At 42.3% G+C, this 22,972-nt stretch overlaps 1 protein-coding gene across 2 annotated transcripts in view; it reads right to left on the bottom strand.

The window, feature by feature from the left end:
* Positions 1 to 19,650, bottom strand: part of LOC311023558 (metal transporter CNNM4) — a 40,542-nt gene extending 20,892 nt beyond the window's left edge. Inside the window, exons 1-4 of one of the 2 annotated variants that reach the window (XM_084025473.1) lie at positions 18,174 to 19,650; positions 5,223 to 5,366; positions 4,516 to 4,650; positions 1,863 to 2,032 (exon numbers count right to left, since the gene is read on the bottom strand). In XM_084025473.1, the coding sequence (XP_083881599.1) occupies positions 1,863 to 2,032; positions 4,516 to 4,650; positions 5,223 to 5,366; positions 18,174 to 19,587 (1,863 nt within the window). In that variant the 5' untranslated portion in view covers positions 19,588 to 19,650. The remainder of the gene's footprint in view (positions 1 to 1,862; positions 2,033 to 4,515; positions 4,651 to 5,222; positions 5,367 to 18,173) is intronic. The other variant, XM_084025474.1, reaches the window with a different exon arrangement.
* Between the last annotated feature and the right edge of the window lie 3,322 nt (positions 19,651 to 22,972).

Below are 22,972 nucleotides of genomic sequence, written 5' to 3'. Positions count from 1 at the left end.
TGTTCTGTTTCTCGACTACTCTTTAGTCTTAACCCCTTTGGTATCGTTTCCCCCGCTGACTGATCACTGGTGCACCAACCGTTTACAATTAAAGGTTTTCCTAACGTTCTCCAGCCTCGTGTGGTTGTGCTCTCGGGTCGCGTCATTTGTACAAGCAAGATAATTTATATTGGCTTCGGGTGAAGAAATCACATGACAACATATTCATGGAGAAATAATGAGCTGCTTGTGAACGGAGTTAAAAAAAGAGTTAAAAAAAAAACATTATTGTAGTGAAGAAGAAAAGACTGGATTTTAACCTTATTTTGCTGTGACGCATTAATGACGTCTTCTCATGGGTTTAATCATTTAATCTTATTAGACTTATTGACTTTTTGTATGTATTTTTCTGTGCCCTCATTGTTAATCACTCACTCAATCGCTTGTTAATCTTTAAGAGAAGTCCAACCGACGTGAAAGTTAATATTTGGTGAAATAGATATCATGCCTGATTGCTCCCCAAAGAGTGAACAAGAGCGCATTGCAATTTACCCCCAAATTATTTTCAGTGTGCTGCATAACAAACAACACACAGACTCACAGTGCTGGTACATTTCCTTAATTTCTCTCAATACTCCAGAGTTAAGGACTTAATAAGACTTTAATTCTTGCTGTGAGCTTTCTTTTGTGGAAGTGATGTGAGCAGTATTCTGTATCTTGTTATATTGTTATGGTTATTGTTGTAACACCTGGCTTCTATCCAGCTATCATTAGAAGGGCAGATTAAAGAGAGATAAAGAGACTGTTGCTGCCTTAAACTAAACACAAGAAAGATAAATGCAAAATAAAAACTACCCAATGAGAAATGCAGGCCATTTTTTCATGTCTCCAAAACTTTTAACCTATAATTTCTGGAAAATACTTTTGAGAACTCCAACTTTTTTTAACGACTTTGAAAAACTGACGGAGGTTCTCGAAACAACATTCAGAACCAAGAGTAATCACTTGCGAAGTAAACACTATTAGCTCTGTCAACTGTGCTGCTAGCACAGTTGGTTGCAAGCCGCCGACTCAGCTGTCACCATGTGGTAGCAATAGATATGCTCTGAAATTTAGTTTCATATATATATAAACATGCAAATACTAACCCAGGCAAACACCAACACACTAAGCTTTATCGGGAGTCGGGACCCCCGTTGGGTCAACACTGTGGACGACGCCTACTGCCATCTGTCACAAGCTGCATCTCAGAGCCACGTTAAACTACGATGCTTTAAGTACACTTGGTGAGCAGATGAAATGAAGGCGGAAAGGAGAAAGTAAGGGCAAAAGACAGGCTCAACCTGCTGGCTTTTATTCAGGCTAAAGCAATGCTGCTATGACTTTCAGAGGGCGGGATGTGCTCACCACAGTGAGTCAGAGAGCTGATATACGTTTGTAACTGGTCTGTAAAAAAGTACTCCGACCTCAGGCAGGGAAAAGCACGTAGGTAACGTGATTTTCAAGATTGAATTTGGCAACATTCCATCATAGCGTATGGACATTAGGGCGCGGCAAACAGTTATGTTGAAAGAAAATCTTTCCTCCCCAAATTTTCACTGACTTTTACTCGTTTTGTGCACTCGCTCGCTATAAAACTATATGAAGTCCAAATCTTTTTAGTCCATACAGCGATTACTTCGATGCATATTTGACGACTAGATATGCTTCCACTTTGCACACGTGTTGGCGTACACAGTGTGTGGGAGGAGGCTTCAATCTGCCTGTCGATCTGCCTCTGAGAAACCACACAGCAGTGTGAGCTGAACTTTTCTCCCACACTGAAGCAACAAGCAGGCAGAGAAATCCTGCTTCACGCCCCCCCTCCCAAAATCCCTGTGTACCTGCAGGATGAGAACGAAGTAGTCCACGGGCTTGCCCCTCTGGTAGACGTAGTGATTGGGCGAGCGCTTGAGGCTCTCGTTGAACTTGATCTCCTGGATGACATCAGGGTGGCGCAGGATTCGTAGCAACACCTTGTCTGAGATCTGAGGCGGGCTGAACAAGCTCACCTCTGCAGGGAGAGAGAAGGATGAGAGAGGGACACTTTTAGTGAAAAGGGCATAAATAAATGTGCCCCACAGAACAAAAAATAGTATAATGGATGCTGATGCAATTGAATATACGTAACAGTATGAAGAAAAACTAGCACACTACGATCCTTACTCACTTTGTGACCATCAATTATGATAATTGACATGATAAGTCACGATAAAGTGCTTCTAACTATAGTTAAACTGAGCAATGAGCTGATTATCACACATTATAAGTATGTTTATAATGCAATTTAGACATGGGTATCATGGAAAGTGTTACAGAATCGGTATTAACAGTAAAGTAGAGCATTTGTGTGAATAAGGGTTGGAACAATTTGTCAATAATCAATATAAATTCAATCAGCAATTATTGTGACATTTTTATAAATAAAAATGAGAAACATATCCTGGTTCCAGCTTTTGCTTTTCTTTTTTACTTTTGGGCTGAACATGTTCTATACTGTACTTCCATCACCTCCAGACAATACTCCACAGTTTACAGGTGAAGATATCGATACTACAGTTTGTATTGGTGATTCTCGACTAACTGATTTAATAGTTGCACTTCTGTTACAAACCATCGGAGTTCAATTGCTCAATATCTTTCAACAAAGTGGAGAACAAGGAACTGAAAACAGAGAAACCCGTCACCACAGGCACGTGACTTCACACAGAGGATCTGTCATCCTGCTTAAATAACGTACAACAGATTGAAACTGTTCCTGTTCAAAGAAATGTATTTGCTTTACTGTCACAGACCAGGCTGGTGCAATCGAAGCCCAACCATGAGTGCCTTCGACCCCACCCAACCTGGGAACAAAGAAACAGTCCACCCTGCAAACAAAACCCGATGCAACACACAGTGAGAGGTGAGGCAAACATGACCAAAGTTGGAATTCATCATCTAAAAAGGCTAACAAACTGGTTTCAGTCTGGTTTACATATTAAGTCAATATGGCTCACAATAGAAAAGGAAAAAAAGGGCTGTGAGCTTCTGTTGGGACATTTGGATGATCACTTTAAAGCCTGTAAATCGTATATCTTCCTGGTTTGTTAATGTTCCAGCTCCAAATAAATATAAATCATCCAAACTGCAAAACACATAACTGCTTGAACTCATCTAATGAAGCATGATGTCATGCAAAAAAAAATCCCAGATATTGCCTGACTTGTCTGGAATACAAAGATCAGTGCACCCCAGATATCCCACATCAGATATGAATAGCAACGGAAATGAGACACAGTCTAAAAAGAGCTGGCTAATGATCCTTGATGTGAACAAGAACAAAAAAGGAAAAGAAACGGGGAATCAGTAACACAAAACCAGTGCATTCCTGTGTAGTGAGTCGCGGAGGAAAAATGAAACCATCATCCTGAGAGAGAACACATGAACAGCAGACACTGACGTTATGCCTGTATTAGACTCTGCTGTGCTTCCTCCACCGCAGCCACAGAGAGCAGGAAGTGCTACCTCATGCTAGCAGCGGCTAGTGCTAAGATTTCCTGGCAGAGCACATGCGCTAACGCTCGCTAACCAGACGGATTGCAACACGCTCTCAAGTGATATGTGGCCGTGTCAAGGCATCGCATCCAGCTGGCAACGCTCCAGAGTCTGCTTGTGGTGGTGAGCTCAGACGGGCATACTGCTCCGATCGGGAAGAGACCTTCCTAGTAAACAAACACATTTAAACGTCCTCCCTGCATGGATGGACCCGCTTTGCTTTGTCAGATGGCAAGGTGTCAGTTTATGCTATGTTGAGTTTCAGTGCTGAAGATGTATTGGGATTTGATTAAAGTACTCATAGCACACTGTGAAAATACTTCACTACTAGTAAAAGTACGGCATTCAAAACCAGGAATAATATTACTGCTGCATTAGTGTGTATGTTGCATTTAACTCCTTTATATACGGTTGGCTGGTTTCATCTACAGCGATGCATCATGTTCTATAAAGTTGTACCGTCGCTGTCCTGTGATCATCTAACGTTAGATACGTATATACTGTAAAAAGAAACAGCCCTGTTTTCAGCTCTGTAACGATGCTTGTTCCAGCTGATCCAAGAGGCTTTATCAATTGTTTTTTGTAGCTTCATAATTATTTTAAACACATAAAAGGAACACTTTGCCTGTCAGTTCATCACAAACATTCAATATCAACACATCTGGAGATACGTAGTTTTCACTGAACAGGATGAAATCAGTTATCTGAAAAGCAACCAAAGCTGTCAGATAAATGTGGTAGGCTCAAAAGGGACAATATTTACCATTTTAAAATATTACTTATAACTTAATATTTACTAATTATAAATGTATCTACTGGCTGTGAGTTAGACCATAAAATAACAGATCCTCATTGTTCTGTGTGTGTGTGTGTGTGTGTGTGTGTGTGTGTGTGTGTGTGTGTGTGTGTGTGTGTGTGTGTGTGTGTGTGTGTGTGTGGTTGCATCAGTCCATTCCCCACCTGTAGCCAGGAAGCGGTGAGCAGCCAGCAGCAGCTGAGGAGAGATCTTCACTTTAGATTCACTCTCGTGTTTGAAGGCAGAGAAGTCTCTCTTATTCTTATTCGGCGCCACCTTTTTCCTGTTGCGGTTATCAGCTGAGAAGTGACACACACACACACACACACACACAACAAGTATTTAATTACAAAAGTGCACAGTTAAACGCTGAAAGGTTTATTCTGTCAACAGAATACAGGCCACGCTGTAAAAATCATCTTGATCCTTCATGCTTGTAGGTTGGAGGAAGTTCTCTTCACAAATAGATGTTATCTTGTAAGAAGGATATGTTCTGTACGTGGAGAACAAAACTCAAAACGCTGAATAACAACAGAAGAAATCACCAGTCATTGGTTAAAATGTGTGCAGATTTAAATAGGAATAGCTTCCTGTTTCAGCGTCATGCACACAATAATGCAGCAAACCACAAGCTGGAATATTAACATGCAGAAATAAAAGTCTCAGGTTAGCACTATTAATATAAGCTGAACATATAATAGACTGACAAATCAGTGTAGACCTCTTCAATCTGACTGAGTAGACTGCAGAGGGCCCAAAGAAATCTTGAAGGCAAGATGAAAAATATGACCACCTTATTCAAACTTTGTAAAGGTGACTAAGATTGATATGATTATCTGCACCGACAGTAAAGACAAGCTGAGTGACTCACTGTAAAGGTCCGATTCATCCAGAATCTCTGATTTGATTATCTCCTCGATGACGTCTTCAAGGGTGACCAACCCCAACACCTCGTAGAAGGGATCTCCCTCCCCCTCGTTGTTCACCTTCTGGACGATGGCCAGGTGGGATTTTCCTAAAGTGGAACAAAGTGGAAGTTTTAACCTGATTAAGCCATCCGTTACTTTCATTCTAATCAAGTACATTAGAAGTAGGGTGCTTTGCCCTGATTATTATTATTCTACAAGCTGTAATCTGAACAATTTGTACCAGCAAACCAGAGAAACAAATCATATCAGCAGCATGTGGGCTATTTAAACATACCCGAATTATGTCAAATGCCACAAGCATGAAGGTGGAAGTAAAACACCAATTAGGTAAGCAATGTATGAACAAAGAGGAAGCAGAGCAGACATGCCCATCACAGGTTCTGTTGAATTTACTACAGTCGCTACCACTTCCTTATTTTGTTTCATCGTTTGGGCAACGCTGCTGCACACTAATGAGCACAATTCATTGGATGTAAATAGAGATGTTATTTCGTTGATTGGACGTCAAGAGATATCATCTTTTAGTGGAACCTGATGTTGCCTTCAACATGAAAGAATGATCCAAGTCACCTTCTTAATTAAACACGTATTCGGTTCCAGCCGACACCCAAAGCCCAGGTACCACTATCGGGATCGGGTCTTAAAAAGTCTGAGATCCCCCCCAGTACTTGTACCGCTGCTGGTGAATTTTCACTATAGCAGAGCTCCTGGTTGTCGGCACACGTTACAGGACTCCTGATGCCGAAGATGCATACAAACCTGTCGGAGCTGCTCCATCATGACAAACAATCATATCATGACAGATTCCGTTCTAACATTAACCTGCCGGCCCCGCTCCCTCTGCTCGCACCACAAATAGCCTGTTAATGTGTACAGGTCGTTAAAGGTGGGGTTGTGTCTGGACTTTGGCCAAGAGCGTTACTGTACAACATACACACACACACACGCCCTGCTGTTCACATGACAAACTGTTCAAAGTGCAGATGGACGCTTGGCGACTGTAAACTCGTGTCCAAACTCAGAGATGGTCGCCGCCGATGCTCTGAATCATTAATGAGGGGCAGGACTGAAGCATTGGAGAGGAAATCTGAGGGTTTGTCCCCCCAGCCAGTCAAACATGTATGAATTCACAAAGTTTAAACACACACACCATGAACAGAGTGGGTTTGAACAGCAGCACGAGTGAGACACTTTGATTCCTAAATATAGGAGAAGCCGTCTTCGCTGTCAGTCAAAACAAAGCATCTAAAAAAAGAATGTGTTGTAGCACACAGACACTTTTTAAAATTCTCATTCTCCCCGGAAACCACAAGCAATCAAGTTGAGATGAAGCAAAAAAACAAGAGAGGGGACTCAGAGACAGCGAGGAATCTTAAGAAGGTCCGTCGACTGTCGTTGTTTTCCAAAAATAGAGAGCAGCAGATCAATGGGATTAACAAGAGCTCACATGACCGGCAATTAAAAGAACACCACAGGCTATAAGTGTTGTGTCTTTGTTGTGTGCGTCCTTGATGCCTGCCTGCATGTCCTGGTAAAATGGGCGCTGCCGGCACACCGACACAAACATTCTCAGCTTTGACCTTGCTTGTTTTTACTATGTGAAGAGCGCAGAGGGACTTTGAGAGATCCATTTCCCACAAGGCCAGCTTCACTGTGAGAGTCTGTGATGTCACCATGTCATGTCGGGGTGGGCGGATGATGTACTGTATATTTAGTCTGGACGCTCCGTTCTCGGGAGGAAGCGGTAAGGCTGGACATCGTCGCTGGCTAAATTACAAACGGTCCAGACAATTCATATTAAGGGATGAAGGGAGGATTATTTTAATTTTAATGTAGAATGAAGTTTTTTTAACCATCTTATTTCGTCTGACATTTACAGTAAAAGAAGAGATGCAAACCAACTTCTGAGGTTGAGAAGTTTAACTTTAACAAAATGAGCGACAGCATGAAATAGGAACCTGAACTTCCTGGCAAACAGTGAAACATCTTCAGTGAGGACCTACATGCAACACCCTGAGATGGGCCATGCAGCGAGGCACATGACACCTGTCGCTAAGGCTGGATGATCATTTGTCTTTCAATGAAAATCACATTGTGATGAAACCATGTACTGAGATATCTCAATACACAATTACATCATCTAAACTGACAAACACATTCTACCTCAAATTTCACAAAAAGTCTAATATCCGTTATCTTGAATTGAAAGATATCTTGTTACGTTCATTTTGCACTAAATATCTTAATTCAATGACAAAATACTCAGTATTTGATTCACACAGCAGTGTACAAAAAGAGGGTGCACCACGTGGATATTTCATATCGACCATTCATTTACAGAATTACCAGAAAATCTATCAACATTGAGATGTGAGAGAAGGTTTTGGCCATGTATCCCAGCTCTACCCACACACACCAGATCTTTAACACTGAAAGTCCATTGATTATTCCCTTTAAGTGTCCCTTATCCCCCCACAAATCCTCAGGAAGTACATCGCATAAGAATGATATAATTTCATGGGACGATGGCGAACATTAGTCAACGGTTTCCTGCAGTAAGAAAGCTTCCGAGGAAGTTCATTAACTGATTGTTGTTCATTCCACACAATATCACTATCGCAACAAAAATAGAGGCATCATGTAATGGAAAAGGCCTGTGTGTGTGTGTGTGTGTGTGTGTGAGACCTCTCCCTGTGGTGCTGAGTCAATATTTCAGAGGAAGTAGGACCCCGGGGGACATACTTACCCCCAGTTACTGGAGAGTCTATTGACTGCTTCACAGCACACACACACAGACACACAGACAGACACACACAAGGTGTCTGACCTGTGTCCGCTGAGTTTACAATTAAAAAACCCAGCTCCTGTGCATCTGTAGCTGCTGAGATGTGTGTTTCAGTGCAGCACGTTCACCTCGGGCTCACACAAAAGAACAAACAGCTGTCACTTATCAAACTGAGAGTCCGACATGACAAGAGAGCGGGGTTTTTTCTGTAAAATCCGTCTCTCCGTCGCTCATCCTTTCTACAGCCTGTGAGCCGAGGACAGTGATGCCGTCGGTGCTCCTTGACTTTGGAAAGTGTTTTGACTCTGACGTCACTTGTGTCACTATTTTTTAATATAAACCTGCTTTGGTGTACTAATCCTTTATTGACTGCCCTCAGTTTAGCTCCTTTTTTTCAAACAGGTTTTAAGCTGTAACCTGTTTACACAGCCTGCTAGTTTTAAAATGTGCCTTTCATTCTCACACACACACACAGACACACACACAGACACACACACACAGACAGACAGACAGACAGACAGACAGACAGACAGACAGACAGACAGACAGACAGACAGACAGACAGACAGACAGACAGACACACAGACACACACACATTTCAGACTGAATACAGATACTGAATCTACAAATGGGGAAAAACAATATACAGCCAATTCTATTTTAAACTATGCAACGCCAATGTAGCATCTTGCGTACCAGTACTACCTCTTGACTTGCAGTACTTACAGTACATGTAGCGTTTTATTGTATTTTCTTCCTTATTATGTGTCCTTGTCTCAACTGTGTGTGACTTGGCTGATTCCACCTCGGGTATGAATAATACATCTAGCAATCCATCTACGGCTCAACTAAGGATTGCTATTTTCATTATCAGTTAACCTGATTGATAATCGATTGATTTGTCACATAACTGTTAAATATGTCCATCAAAACGTCAAAAACTGTGTGAAGTCATCCAAACTATACATTTTTGACTTGACCAGAAGTCCAAAAAAAATGAATTATGACCATCAGAGAGATTTTGTGCTCAAAAAACAAAACTCAACCACTGATTTTCTCCAAAACTACAACACAGCAACCTACGCCTGTGCAGAGATGTGCAACTTTGCCGAAACAGGAACTGAGAAACGTGTTGACCTTTGTCACAAACGGTAAAACTCCTTCAGGCTGCAGCAGAACGTTTCAGCTTTTCTGGGTGATGAGGTGGTTTAAGTGCAGGAAGCGTTCTGTGTTGAGTTTGTTCCGGTAGTTCCATGGATTTAGGTTTTCTTTACTTATTCTTAAATGTTGTTTTGGCGAGGTGCCTGCATTTCACCCAGCGCCGCCATCTTGCCATTTGCCATAGTTAATTTGTGGAGATTTGTTTGCCTTTTTCTCGGTTTCATTTCATCGTTTATTGAACGCGCACAGATATTCCCAGCCTGCCGGGTGACCTTCCCATCTGTTTCTCTGCTCCCTGGCTCTTCCATCACCAGCCTGCAACCGGCCTGTTTGTTGACATGAAACATCAGCGACAAAAGGCCGAGGGGGAGAACGTTGAGTCTGTATGGGAAAAGAATGCCACACGCATACCGCCCACGCACAAAACCCAACCGGCTGACCACATATCAGCCACGCCGACCACAGCCACCGGCTGCAAAACATGCGTGCTGTGCGGGGATGAAACAAAAATGCACGGCTGCAAATATGCATGCAAATAGAGTACACACACAAATAAAGGCTTGTTGTGTGGGACGGGTCAAACTCTTCCAACCTGTTTTTCCAGCTAAAACTGGAGCTGGGTGCAGATAGGTCTACGCTGGTCTTCGGGGAAGAAAAACACATTTTGCTTCAGAGACTTAATACCGATTTCAGACCAAAACTTCTTCCCTGCATCACACGTCGACACGCTCAGCACAGGCAGCACACACAGCAGAGGCGGTGACTGTTACACTTTAAGCTGGATTCAGACTTGGAATAGCGCTGCATAAAAAAAGAAAATGTGAGGGGGTGCGATAGTGTGGACCTGCTGCCAAAGAGTGTCAGTGAGGAGATGAAATATAATCAGAGTTTAAAGGTTCATCAGACACCAAGACAGCGCACCGCACGGGGAGATAATACAGCACGGGGTCTGCAAATGAAGATTACTTTTATTATGGCGAATATGATGAATATTTTCTTGGTCATTGCATTAATTGTCCCAGTCACATTCCGTCAGACGTACAGACACATAACCATAATTTATTGAAATTCTAATAAGACTAAAGCAGAAATGTTCCCAATGGCAAAGTTGGAAGTACTGGCTGTCGTTGTAGCTCTAATTTAATAGTGTTTTATATCAACTTTCGTAACTTTTACAGACAGTTTTCACAATTGTCCGACATCTTTTAGAACAAATTATTAATTGAGATATAATTGTGATATCAGTCAATAATAAAAAATAACTTTTAGATGAATCATTGATGTTGTACATTAATTATAGTTAATTATAGTTAATTGTTAGAATGAGAGGAATCCTACTAAGTCCATACAACTCTGTCTCCTACTTGTGTTTCCAAGGAAACGTGACAAAAGTCTTTCAGTCTTCAGACAACTTTGTGATACGTCATGAGCAAATGTAATCCACGACAAAACGTTTTGGGAGTTTCGCTGTGTGGGATCCAGGCTGGTCTATATCAGGTGGAACGTTATGAAATATGATGTGTAAAAAATTCTGCATTCAAACAAATAAACAGCTTTCTGTGTGCGCTTGTGATTGAGACATCAAGTCAAATGTGCTGAGGTGCTCTTTCTTCATGCTGACCGACATAATTATGGCACACAAGTCTGTAAGTGTTGACATGACAGACACACACACACACACACACAAAACATGCACACTAAAAGTTGAAGTTGAAAGGACAGCGGCTGCACACTCAGCACTTCTACACCGACGCGACAGGAAAAGGGACGAGAAGCAGCAGGCGGCTGATAAGAAGAGAGAGAATCAGAGAGAAAATGGTCTGCTACTGATTTCTAGCTGCTGGTTGTCTAAGTCTTGATGAGGCAGAGTAAAGTTTCACCATGTTTGGAGTCGGTGCACACTTCCCAAAGCACCGATACATCTGCGGCTGCAAGTATCCATCATCAAGATTCATAATTCAGAACTCAATTTTTAAGCATATGGGTGGACAAGAGGCCCTTCAAGTGCTCTCAGGAAAAATGCATATTTACAATTCAAACAAAGTAATCTACAAATCTGGAAATGTGCAACTACTGAGGAAGGAGGTGTGACAGTGAGAAAAATGCATAAAAGCCTAGAAATAGCAGCAGAAAATGCAAGAATATATTTTCGTGGCTGGATCCTATTTAAGAAAGTGTTTTTAGAAACCGTGGCAAACAGTGAAAATAAAACAGCTGGTTGTAGACCCAAATCAATCAGGCTATCATCCAGAAATGAAATCAGAGTCCTGGAGGCAGGGAAGTCCGCTGATGCAAGTGTGAGGGGGAGAATGTTTATGCTCTGTGACTCAGCACAACACCTGAGGGGTTGGCTCTTAAAAAACAGTAAAATATCCATTGATAGACACACCAATACCTGCAGAATGCTTTTGAGATTGAGTCGGCCGCTTGGCTGGTGTGTATTTTTGGAAAAGCTTTAAAAAGCTGCAGCGAGTTTTGCTTTTCTTCAAAAACACATTTAACTTCTGACTCCATTATCTGTCATCTCCAACTCACTCTGAATGATGTTTTTCATTGCTTTTCTTTTTTTCTTATCTTTTTTTTTAGGATGCAACATGCCAATTTTCATGCCAATGTGACCAAAGCTGATGTTGAAAATATAAACAAAAGATAAAAGATAACATCCATGTCTACACTTCTCTATCCCTAAACAATGTGTTGTTCAGTTCAGTTCTTTATTGCCCCACTGGGGTGAATTCGGCTTGCAGCAGAGCACAGATAAACAATGAAAGCACACACGCAACAGTACAACAATAAAGTCTGTAAAAACATGGTTTAAAAAAGATAGTATTGGATACAAGACATTTCCAAGCATGAGGGCCACATTTTTAAATGCCCTACACTTTGCCCTGGGAACCCTGTACATCCCCTGCACCCTGAAGATATGTTTTACCACACATTTGTGGAATTCCAGGTGAAAAATGTCAAACATATGACAAAAAGTAGCTCTTTATGGTTCACATGTTGATAACAAAATATCCAAAGTGACAGAGAAATGTAGTCATAAACAGCTTTTACTGAATAATTTGAGGGATTTGAATTTATTTCCAGGATGTTTGTTCAGTTGTCTGGAAGATTCTCGTTTTGCGAGTCCTTCCATGTTTTCACCTCCCCCCTCTAATGTGAACATAGTACTTGTTACATAATAAGTGCTTTCTACCTGCAGAAATAAATACTATTAGTGGGTTTTATTCACATGCATATCATTGCCAGAGTAGTTCAAACTGCTCCTTCCTACTTAGACAAAACAAAGAAAGGCCAAAGAACAAGGACAATTGGCAGACACGGAGAAATGGTAACTGGAGGTGGAGGACAGGGTGAGTGAGGCAGAGATAGAGAGACACACCCATTTAACTGAACGAGGAGTGGAGGTTCAGGTCTACCCGGTGACAGCTTTATCATGCTGAGATTGGCTAATCTTTTACTCAGAGTTGTAAAACTCTGTTATTTCATACTTCAAAGAGGCAGACCGAGTAAATACTTCTGGTCCCCCATTTCATAAAGAGTCAGGTTCACAGGTCGGATTTGGGTTAAAGGTTGAGATTAGTGTTGAGATTAGGTTCAGTTACTAATGTATGTAGGGAGTGTCACAAGCTCGGTCTCACGTGGATCGGGAGGAAGAGCGGGTTTAAGCTGTCAGAACACATGATGAAGCAAACAATTAGGTACTGATTCAATAAAGGAGGGCGAGGGGGACGAAACTACAAAGAACCACCAACTGTACAGTCCTCTAAATGTGTCATTTTAACAAAGTCATGAAATGTCCCATCCATCATGTTTGCAGGTTAAAGGACAAACGTCGCCGGCTGTAGATCATGGTAGCCGTCGCTAGTGAACGTTAACTCTGTATGTTGATGAAGAGCCAAAATTACACTCGTCTGGAGCCTTGTCAAAGTGCTCTCTGCAGTTCAGTGTTCAGTGTTGTTCATGAGGGAAGACGCTCCACTCAGCATGAAGAACTGAGGTTTATGCGCGGAACTATTGCCTACAAAATCAATGCAAAGACGTGAATACACAAGAATTGAGGCAAATCTCTCTGATGCACGCCACCTCTAGAAGGAAACTATTTGTATAAACCATGGGCTGTCTATGGTACAAACAGCAAGGTCACTGCTGTATTTATGCCTTTATGATGTTAGCATAGCCTACTTCTGATTGATCTGAACCCTATTCAGAAAAAAGCATTTTAAAAGTTGTTTGTTTCATTGATATCAATTTATTGCAATTAAATGACAATTGAATTGTTTGTTTTGGGTTCATACCGCTGTAGTAAACCGGCCGACATGGTTCTTGCTATAAACAGTAAATACAGCTCAATTTCAGGAGTCTCTTTCTCCCAGTTAAATGTTTGTTTATATCTGTAATTTTCAATAAATCTGTCAGTCAATTCGATTAACGCCTCCTCCTTTACAATCTTTTAGCTTATTAAATGCCAGAAAATAATGAAAAACATCACGTTTCCAGTAGGGCTGCAAGTAATGATTATTTGGTCTATAAAAAGCCCAAGATGACGTCCTCAAATGTCTTGTTTTGCCAGCAACTCAAAGATAATTCAGTTTACTGTCATCAAGGAGCAAAGAAACCAGAAAATCTAGAGTTGAAATCAGATGTTTTCTTTAAAAATCAGTTAATCCACTAATTGTGCAGCACTTATGTCACAGTAATAGAAAAGAGGGGTTGTGAACTCCTTTTAAAAGACAAACGCAATTCATCTGATGATCAATTAAGTTTGACTGAAACCTGCTGACACATTTGTTTTGATAGTCACTGCTACCTAACAGACAAACGGTCATCAAACCGCAGCACGCATGACGGGGTCCTAACGGCTGGGAGGGGTGGCCAGATAAGTGCCCAAACACTGATAAACAGCAGACAATGCAGACGGCCCTGACAACCACAAACAAAACAAAAGCTGGTTCATTTCCTGAGAAGCTCAAGTGTTTAATGTTTAGCTGGAAAGTTGTGTTTAGTCTGTTCTCCAATCTGACTCACCTCCAGTCTAATGGAGTCTCACACATCATAATAATTTAAGTGTAGTTTTTTTTCCATCACAACCAAAATATTTACAGAAGCACTTGATAATTCATGTTGTTTTGTCTTTTTAAGGGTTATGGTTAGCTGTTCAAGTTGTGGTGGCTAAATATTTCTCCAATGCAAGAAAATACAAAGAGTGATCTCCATGTTTGGGGGAAAAGGGGGATATTTTGCATCAGTGACTTACAAGGGACAACTAGTCAGTTACTACAGAGCTGTTGTTGATATGGTCATCTTATAGATATCCATTGGCTTTGTGATCAACTAGAGTTGCAACCAACAATTATTGTCATTATCAATAAAACTGTTGATTGTTTTCTTAATTAGCAGAATAGGCATTTGGTCCATAAAATGTCAGCAAAATGAAAGTCCATCACAATTTCTCAAATATCTGTTCTGTCAAATCAGGACGCGGATAATAATATAGAAGCCAGAGATAAAATCAATCAAAATATCATTATTTGGGAGGCTTATAGCTGAAACTGATGATCAACTAAAAGATTTGTTTCTGATGTTTCAGATATTTGTTCAAAACAAAGATATTTTCCACGTTTGGCAATTAAAACAGTTACTCCGAAGAATAAATAATTATCAAAATTGTGTTTGTTTGCTTTCATCATTACCATCCATATGAAAAAAAGGGAAAACTAGTTTGAAAATGATACAAAGGAAAAATTGTTTTTCCTATGATCCTATACTGGTATTATTTGAAGTTCCCGAGGCATAAACGGGACTAATATAATATGCTGCTGCTTGAGGGTACATCATGTGACAGTCTGTTGACTGAGTGGGATGTGCCTCCAGTGAATTCACGGTTCACTTGTGTTTGTGTGTTTTCTGCATTACGCCTGATGTCCAGAGAGTGCACGAATTCAAACCTCCCTGTAAGTGATGATGCGAACACGACAAATGAGCACCGATGGTCTTACTAGTTATTTGAGTAAATCAGTATGCTCTATAGCTTGTACTTCCATGTGGATTCTATCATCCCCACCTTCTTTTAATACATAGCTTTCTTTTCTTTTTCTTTGGTGTCTGTTACTATTCCCTGCATCAACAGACAGCGTGTCATTAAAATGTCATCTCATCTAAAAAGGTCACGCCATAGTCCATATTAAAGGTCACATCAAGTTGACTGAAAAGGACACACACACACACACACACACACACACACACACACACACACACACACACACACACACACACACACACACACACACACACACACACACACACACACACACAGTGTATGAAGGAGAAATGCCAGAATATAGTATTGATGACTTTTATAACATCTCAAAATCTTGCAGGTTGTGTACACACACCGACGCCGTTGGATGCCATCGCCGTGGTTACTGATACCAAGCAGCAAGTGAGAGGAACTTGAGATGTTAGCGGGAAGTCGGGTCAGAGGAGAGAAGGGGGGGTTCAATCAAGACGTTACGCTACCATGCCAACAAGGTCACAGCGTGGAGGCCGGTGTGGGAGGAACAAAAAGTTTTGCAACTTCTTTGGAATGAAGAACTTGGTGCTGTGTTTTTGTACTACTTGCAAGATCAATAAAACACTGTAAGATGCTCTTTTTGCTCAGCCTTTTCCATTTAAAAAAGTAGATAAAAACACTCCTTATGTGTCCGAGGATTTCTTCAGTAAATAATCTACCACACACAAGCCACTGAGACCATGATCTCATGTTTACTGAGATATTAAATCACTGATCAACTGATACACCCAACACACAATGTCACGTCATCATTGTTGTTACCGCAATATTCAATTCCATTTTTCTGTCATGCCTCGCCGCTCTGTGCAAATTTAGTAACACATTAGGTTTCAAGCTGGTCAAAACGACAGCACCACTCAAAGGGAAGACATGTCATTAAGCAGTTGCATCACCCAAAACGTTGCAAAATGCACCAACAACCCTTTTGTCTTATTGTTATTGTTATTAGTGTCCCGATGTGTCAACAACACCTTTCGGTTAATGCGACCAAATCTGGAGCACCAGATGGCTAAATTCGACTGAGCATAATTTGAAAATGACCTCACGCACATCAAGGTAGTCATAGGACGCTGATGACAAGGCAACATCCTTTTACCTGGCATCCTTTCTTGTTAAAATGTTCATTGTTACTCTGAGGCCTTCAAAAAAAAAAGTATTCTATTCCTCATGTATATCTGATCCCTGGTGATAAGAGACACTGAGGGCTTTCTCCATTCTGATACACAAACTCAACACTTCATAAAGCAACTGAGTGTATTCTCATAACGAGTTGCAGTGAATCTCTGTGCAGCCTGTGTGCGTGTGTGTGTGTGTGTGTGTGTGTGTGTGTGTGTGTGGGCACTGCAGCGTGTTGCCAAACCCTCCCACCTCGCCAGCCAAGCCTACTAAGATGAGCCGCAGAGCCGTTTCTTGGCCAAATGTCACACAGCGCCCCCCCCCCCTACAGCAACTCAAATGCCAATCTACAGCAGCTGATCTGAGATAAGTGACAATGAATGAAGGTGGAATGATGCGTAATGAAGACACGTTTATGTATCCAGTTGTGCTGAATTTAGTAAGACAAAATCAAAAATCATGGCGGTATGAACAACGTTTTAGCCTCATTACGATTATGACCTTAAGGTCAGATACTGATGCTGCTACAGAGACACAGAAGTAATAACTCATTCCTGCTCACCGTGCTGAGATATAGACACAGCAAGTGTGTCTGCTGTCTGTGACCTTGAGACGAGACGCCTGAGAAAAGGAAAAATACATCCCTGCGGGGGGTGGCGTCAGTGTGTGTGTGTGTGTGTCCTCCAGGGAGAAGGAGTGTGCACGTGAGGTACGGCAGCAAAGCAAGAAGCGAGACGTGAAACAGAGAAGTGATTTTAGATGCCGGCAACCACAAAACACAACCCAGGTTGCGTTTTATTCCTGACAAAGCCTCACCACCACTTCTCAGCTGAATCATTTATGTCATCAGCACAGACTGTAGTATTACCTTGTTTGGATTGCAAGAAATAAACCCACTTTCTTTCTTTTTTTTGTAATCCTACCAAGAATGTCGACAGGCTGAATGCAGAGAATGATAAAGATGGAAAATTAATTCCGAATTCACCGGCTTGAAACTTAAAACTAACATGACATAACAAGCCGGACTCTGGCGGACAGATACGGTCTTCATACGGGTCATTACACTGAACTTCATCCTCCCAGTATGGATAAGGGCAAAGGTCAAAAACCATGATACATTTTTCTATCACGTATTAGCAAAGACAGCAACAAAAACATTGGGGCGTTTTCTATGCCGGATAAATCCACACATCACTGATCCCCAAGATGGAACCCTCTTTCCTTTCTAGGCCAACTCCACAGAGAGGTCAAAGGTCAAGTTCAGCAATACCCTCCTTGTCTAAACATAACCCCGATTGATCACTAAACCACACTGAACTCATTGTCATACGGAAGACAACGAAATGAGGTAGGATGGTGTCAATATTTCTGGAGGTAAGACACCTGAGTCTGCAGTGGTGGAATGTTACTACACACATTTACTATATTGTATTACTATAAAGTACTATTTTGTGCTTGACTATTTCCATTTTCAGGGTACACTGTACTTCTACTCCACTCCAGTTAAATAATGTACTTTTTCTACTGTACCGCATATGATGCTTCACAGATTAATACAACACTAACTCAACTTTTAGAATTTAACAGTATATAAAGTAATATTACAGCCGGTAAAGATGGAGCAAATTGTAGTAGGTGACGTAAACATGAATGCATCTAAAATTATAATCCAGATAATAAACATTATTCTGAAATGGGCCGTGCTGCATGATAAGAACTTTGTTGGTGTTTCGAGTGTATTTCGATGCCACAAACCTTTCTTGAACTCCTCCAGCATGGAGTCCAGCTTGGTGTCATGGAAGACGAAGTGGACCGGATGGTTGTAGAACTTCGTGATGGTCTTGAGTGTGGTGCAGTCGTCCGGGTCCACGAAGGCCAGGTCCTTGACGTACAGGATGTCCACGATGTTGGACCGCTCTTGCTCGTACACGGGTATCCTCGTGTATCCGCTCTCCATGATCTCGGACATGGTGTTGAAGTCCAGCACGGCTTCGCTGTGGATCATGAAGCACATGCCGATCGCCGTCATGACGTCCTCTACTGTTTTGGTCCTGAGCTCCAGCGCGCCCTGGATCATGTTGAGCTCCTCTTTCACCAGGTCGTTGTACGGCTCGGTGACTTTCAGCATCTCCACCAGCTTCTCCCGGTTGTACACCGTGCCGATCTCCTGGCCCAGGACGCAGTCCAGGAGCTTGCTGATGGGCCACGATAGGGGGAAAGTGAGCAGCATGAACAACTTGGTGACGAGGATGGTGTTCGCCCCGACCGCCAGACCGTGGCGGGAGCACAGCGCCTGCGGGACGATCTCGCCGAAAATAACGATGCCGACCGTGGAGGCGACCACGGCGCCGATCCCGGACTTGGTGAGGTCGTCCAGGAGGATGGTGAGGGTGGTGTTGACCAGGACGTTTCCGAGGAGCAGCGAACACAACAAGTAGTTGCCCTTCCTGCGGATGGGCTCGATCTTCCGAGCGTACTTCTTCTCCTTGTCGGTGCCGCAGCTCTGCACGATGCGGAGCTCCATCGGGTCCAGCGCCATCAGACCCAGGTTGAGCCCGCTGAACATGCCGGACAGCACCAACAGGAAGCAGATGAGGATCACCTGCAGCCAGATGGGCAGCATGGACTTGGCCACCTCCACCACCCGCACTCTGCCGTCCTTGTCGTCCAGCAGGTACCACGTCTCCTCCTTCTCCTGGGTGTCGCGGACGCACAAGCCGAACACCTTCACCACCTCGCTCTTGCGGAGCTGTTTGACCCGCAGGTTGACCACCCCGGAGGTGTTTTGGTTGGTCACCAGCATGGACCCCTTCACTTCTATATCCTTCGTGAGTTCGTAACAAGTCCTGTTGGAATGGGTCATGATTGCGCCGAAAGTATCATCCTCCTTGTCGCTGGAGTAAAGTTCCATGAACTTGACGAGCGCCGAGCTGTTCGGGAGCAAGTGGAGCCCGTAGAACCTGAAGAGGACGTCGCTGCCCTCGGTCACCTGAATCACCCCTCTCTCGGTGGTCTCGGCCGGCGTGTCGCTCTTCTCCAGCCTCATGCCGAGTATCCGAGGGGCGACTCTCGACTCCGCCACCGCCTCCTCGGTCTGCCCGCCCGCAAACACACAAGAAAACACGAGTAAAGTTAGCGTAAACCCCCGTCCACTCGAGTCTATCGCCATGTTTGTTTCGCTCTCTGCGACTGAGGGAACTGACGTCACCTACTCGTTTCCACGAGCCCACCCCGCTCATTTGCATGACCGCATACATCGAAAGCGCAGCCAATCAGCGGGAAATACGTCACAGGACCGAGCCCCCTTCAGTTGCATTTTTAAGCTCGACTGATATTTTTGCTATTAAAGGTGGACTGTGTGGTTAAGACATGCATTTAGAAGCAGACAGAGCTTTTTTTCTTTAAAAAGCTGAACGATATGACTAATGATGAATACAGATACCTTTTTTAAATTCTCTCTGCATTTAAATTGGAATTACAGTTATAGCAATGAGTCTCCAGGCCTGTGTTGAAGGGTATGTGGAATTTAAAAAAGTAGTTTAAACTCTTGATGCTGCCTGTTGGGGTCATCCTGAGAACAGTCACATTATAAACAGAATCTGCTCCTTTGACAGCTAACACCAATTAAGTTCACATTTAGCAAAATTGAATTATAACGATGTGGAATTCCTTACATTATGATGTATATATACAGTGTTACATATAATGGAAACATTTGAGTACAAAAGATTAAAAATGACAAAGACCACACAATACTGAGATACTTTATAAATTACCCTTAACTTGGATTCAGGCTTGGTAACATATTACAGTTAGTTTTTTCTTTTCTTTTCTTTTCTTTTCTTTTCTTTTCTTTTCTCTGTACATTTTTAACCATGACTTATAAGACCATGGTGGAAAATCTGGATCAACCTACTAAAGCATGTGTGCATCAGAGAGAAAGCAGAAGCACACAGAACACCAGTTTCCTTGTATTGTCCATTTTGTCAACTCTCCTTTATTGAACACTGAATACCAACCTGCTCCTTTCTCTAGCTGAATCTGACCTTTGGACCAAAGTGTGTTGGTGATAAAGGAAATACCTGATTCCTGAATAGCCACTTGTTTGAGAAGTACAGAACCCCTGTGGTATTTCTGTTATAATAAATAAGAGCTCTACATTTAAAAAGAAAAAAGATTGAAAGATGAAGAACTGTATCTTTCTTTTGAGCAAAACATCAGCACATGTAGGCCTAAAAGTATTTACTGAGAACAGAGCGCCATCTTGTGGTCAAATCACATTGATGGACGGCCATGAAAATTTGACTGAGTCAAAAAGAAATCAGCTTAACTTCCGCACTGTATTAATGAGGCTTAAACGTTTGCTTTAAATGGCCCGTGAAGAGCCAATGATGGAGTTATTAGTCTCATTTAACACAAGAAAAGCAGATTTGTGTGGTGTGAATGGAAGGATGTAATCTCCACTAATCTCCACCATGATTACAAAGAACCTTCGTCCACATTATATTACATTTTGACCTTAAATGTGTATCAAGAGTGGAGCACATTAGCTTTAATTTACATGGACAAAATCATTCAAAGACAGATTAAAATACACGATTAAATAAAATCATCTATACATTAATTTGGATATAAATGTGTCCCGGACATTTGAAGATGTTTCCTATATTTTTGTCACCTGCCTTTATTTTCACTCTTTCTGTTGTTTTCTTTTATATTAGAACTCTTCTGTCCTTTCTGTGTGCTTCTCCCTGCAGCAATGAATACAAACAAGCTGAAAGAGGAATAAAGAGTGGACTGGAGGAAGAAAAATCCCTTAATGGATCTCTGGAGAGGAAAAGGCCTCATCTGCATACATAAAAGTTCTAATTGTAATTCAATGATTTCAGTAGAAGATTTTGGTTGGTAGGAAGGCAGGTGCAGCTGGCTCAGTCAAAAGGAGGGCTGGTATGTGTTGCGGGCTGATGAGGAAATGAGGGTAGATGGATGAGGAAGGATCTGCAATAAAAGGAAAGTCTGTCGGCATCTGGTGGACAGGTGGAGAATAATAATGAAATAATGTGTGAGGGACGTATAGGCAGAATTGGCAGGGATCCAATTGAAGCATATTTTATGGGAATCATGTTTTACGTCACAATTGAACACTTCAACACTTTTTATGGACATTGTCCCCTCTCTATTAATTAGTATGAGACAGTAGACCATACCATCCCTTAAGGATTGTCTGCAAAACATGCATTAATAATTCCCTGCTTTCAAAATTAACAATGATGTGGAAATTGTAAAGGAACTAATGCAACAATGTTAAAAAGCCTCCAGTGTAAACCCGCCAGCTTCATTATCAGACGCTCACAGCGACTGAGGTTGTTAAGGTCCCGTGAAGACACATGTTGTAAAGACACTATGTAACGAGTGCAAACTGACACACACATCCAAAATCGAGGCTACAGACTAGAGCATCCTAGTTTGAAGCTTAGGGCCTCTGACCAAGCATCAGTGCCTGAGCTGAGTTTCAGAGGGGTTGGCAAACGTTCAGGCCGACAGGATGAAGAGGGATAATCCTGAACACAAGGAGGAGACAGTTAGTACAATCCAGGAATGTATCACCAAGGAGAGATCATTAACAGAGGCCTTAAACAGATCTTTACCACAGGAACAGAAGCATCTGGTTCCTGGATGTGTGAAGAGACAACAAGGCGAGAACATATTGACTTGACCGGGACCAGGTGGCAGTTTTGTGGTGTTGGACGTCTGAGTCTCTGGGACAGCCGTTGGTGTTGGGAGCCATGGAAACCATGCTTTCTTCTGTGACCTCCAAGGACTCCTGGGAAAATGGTCAGGCGAGTGACCTCAAAAGGTGACGGTCTGATGTCAGGGTGGCTCCTCAGACAGTTCGCTGAAGACTCGGAGGATTCAGGAAAGGCATCTGGTACAGCAAATCAGGACCAGGTGGCGGGCTGAGCGTCTCAGGAAAGCCAGGATCCAGGATCCTGGAACAAAACAAAAAGAACAGATCTTTATTTTCCCACCAGGAGAAAATAGTTTTGCAGACAATTAAAACAGCACAAGCAATAGAAATTCATCCCAGTACAAGAATGACAATGCCACTGTTCACATGTACAGGCTTCAGGAAGGGCAGGCATCTGGGTCACCAAATCAAGACCAGGCAGCTGGCTAGCCAACTCAGGAAAGGCAGCATCCAGACAGGCAGGGGAAAAGTTGGTACGGTCCAGAAGAACAGATTACTAACGAGAGAGGCTTGAAGCAGGAAGCTATGATATGGAATTGAAACCAGCAAGGCTGATGAACTGGTGAGGCAGGTGAACAGACTGGGAGAGGGGATGAGTCCATCGATGGCAGGTGATCAGGTGATCAGGAGCCAGGAGAGTGAAGGCAGGAAAGGATGGACGAACATACAAATACAAAACAGGGGACACGGCAGGAGAGGGACACAGAGAGAAATACTAGGAAACAGTATTGAGACACGGCCCTAAAGATCTTTTAGTGTTGCTGCTGCTTATGCAACTACCGCAGTATTATTAAAGCTGATCCAA

Source organism: Eutrigla gurnardus, assembly GCF_963514095.1.
Source record: "Eutrigla gurnardus genome assembly, chromosome: 13".
In the NCBI taxonomy this organism is placed as follows: domain Eukaryota; kingdom Metazoa; phylum Chordata; class Actinopteri; order Perciformes; family Triglidae; genus Eutrigla; species Eutrigla gurnardus.
Note: the sequence above shows the minus strand (reverse complement) of the source record. Positions and strands in the feature narration are given on the sequence as shown.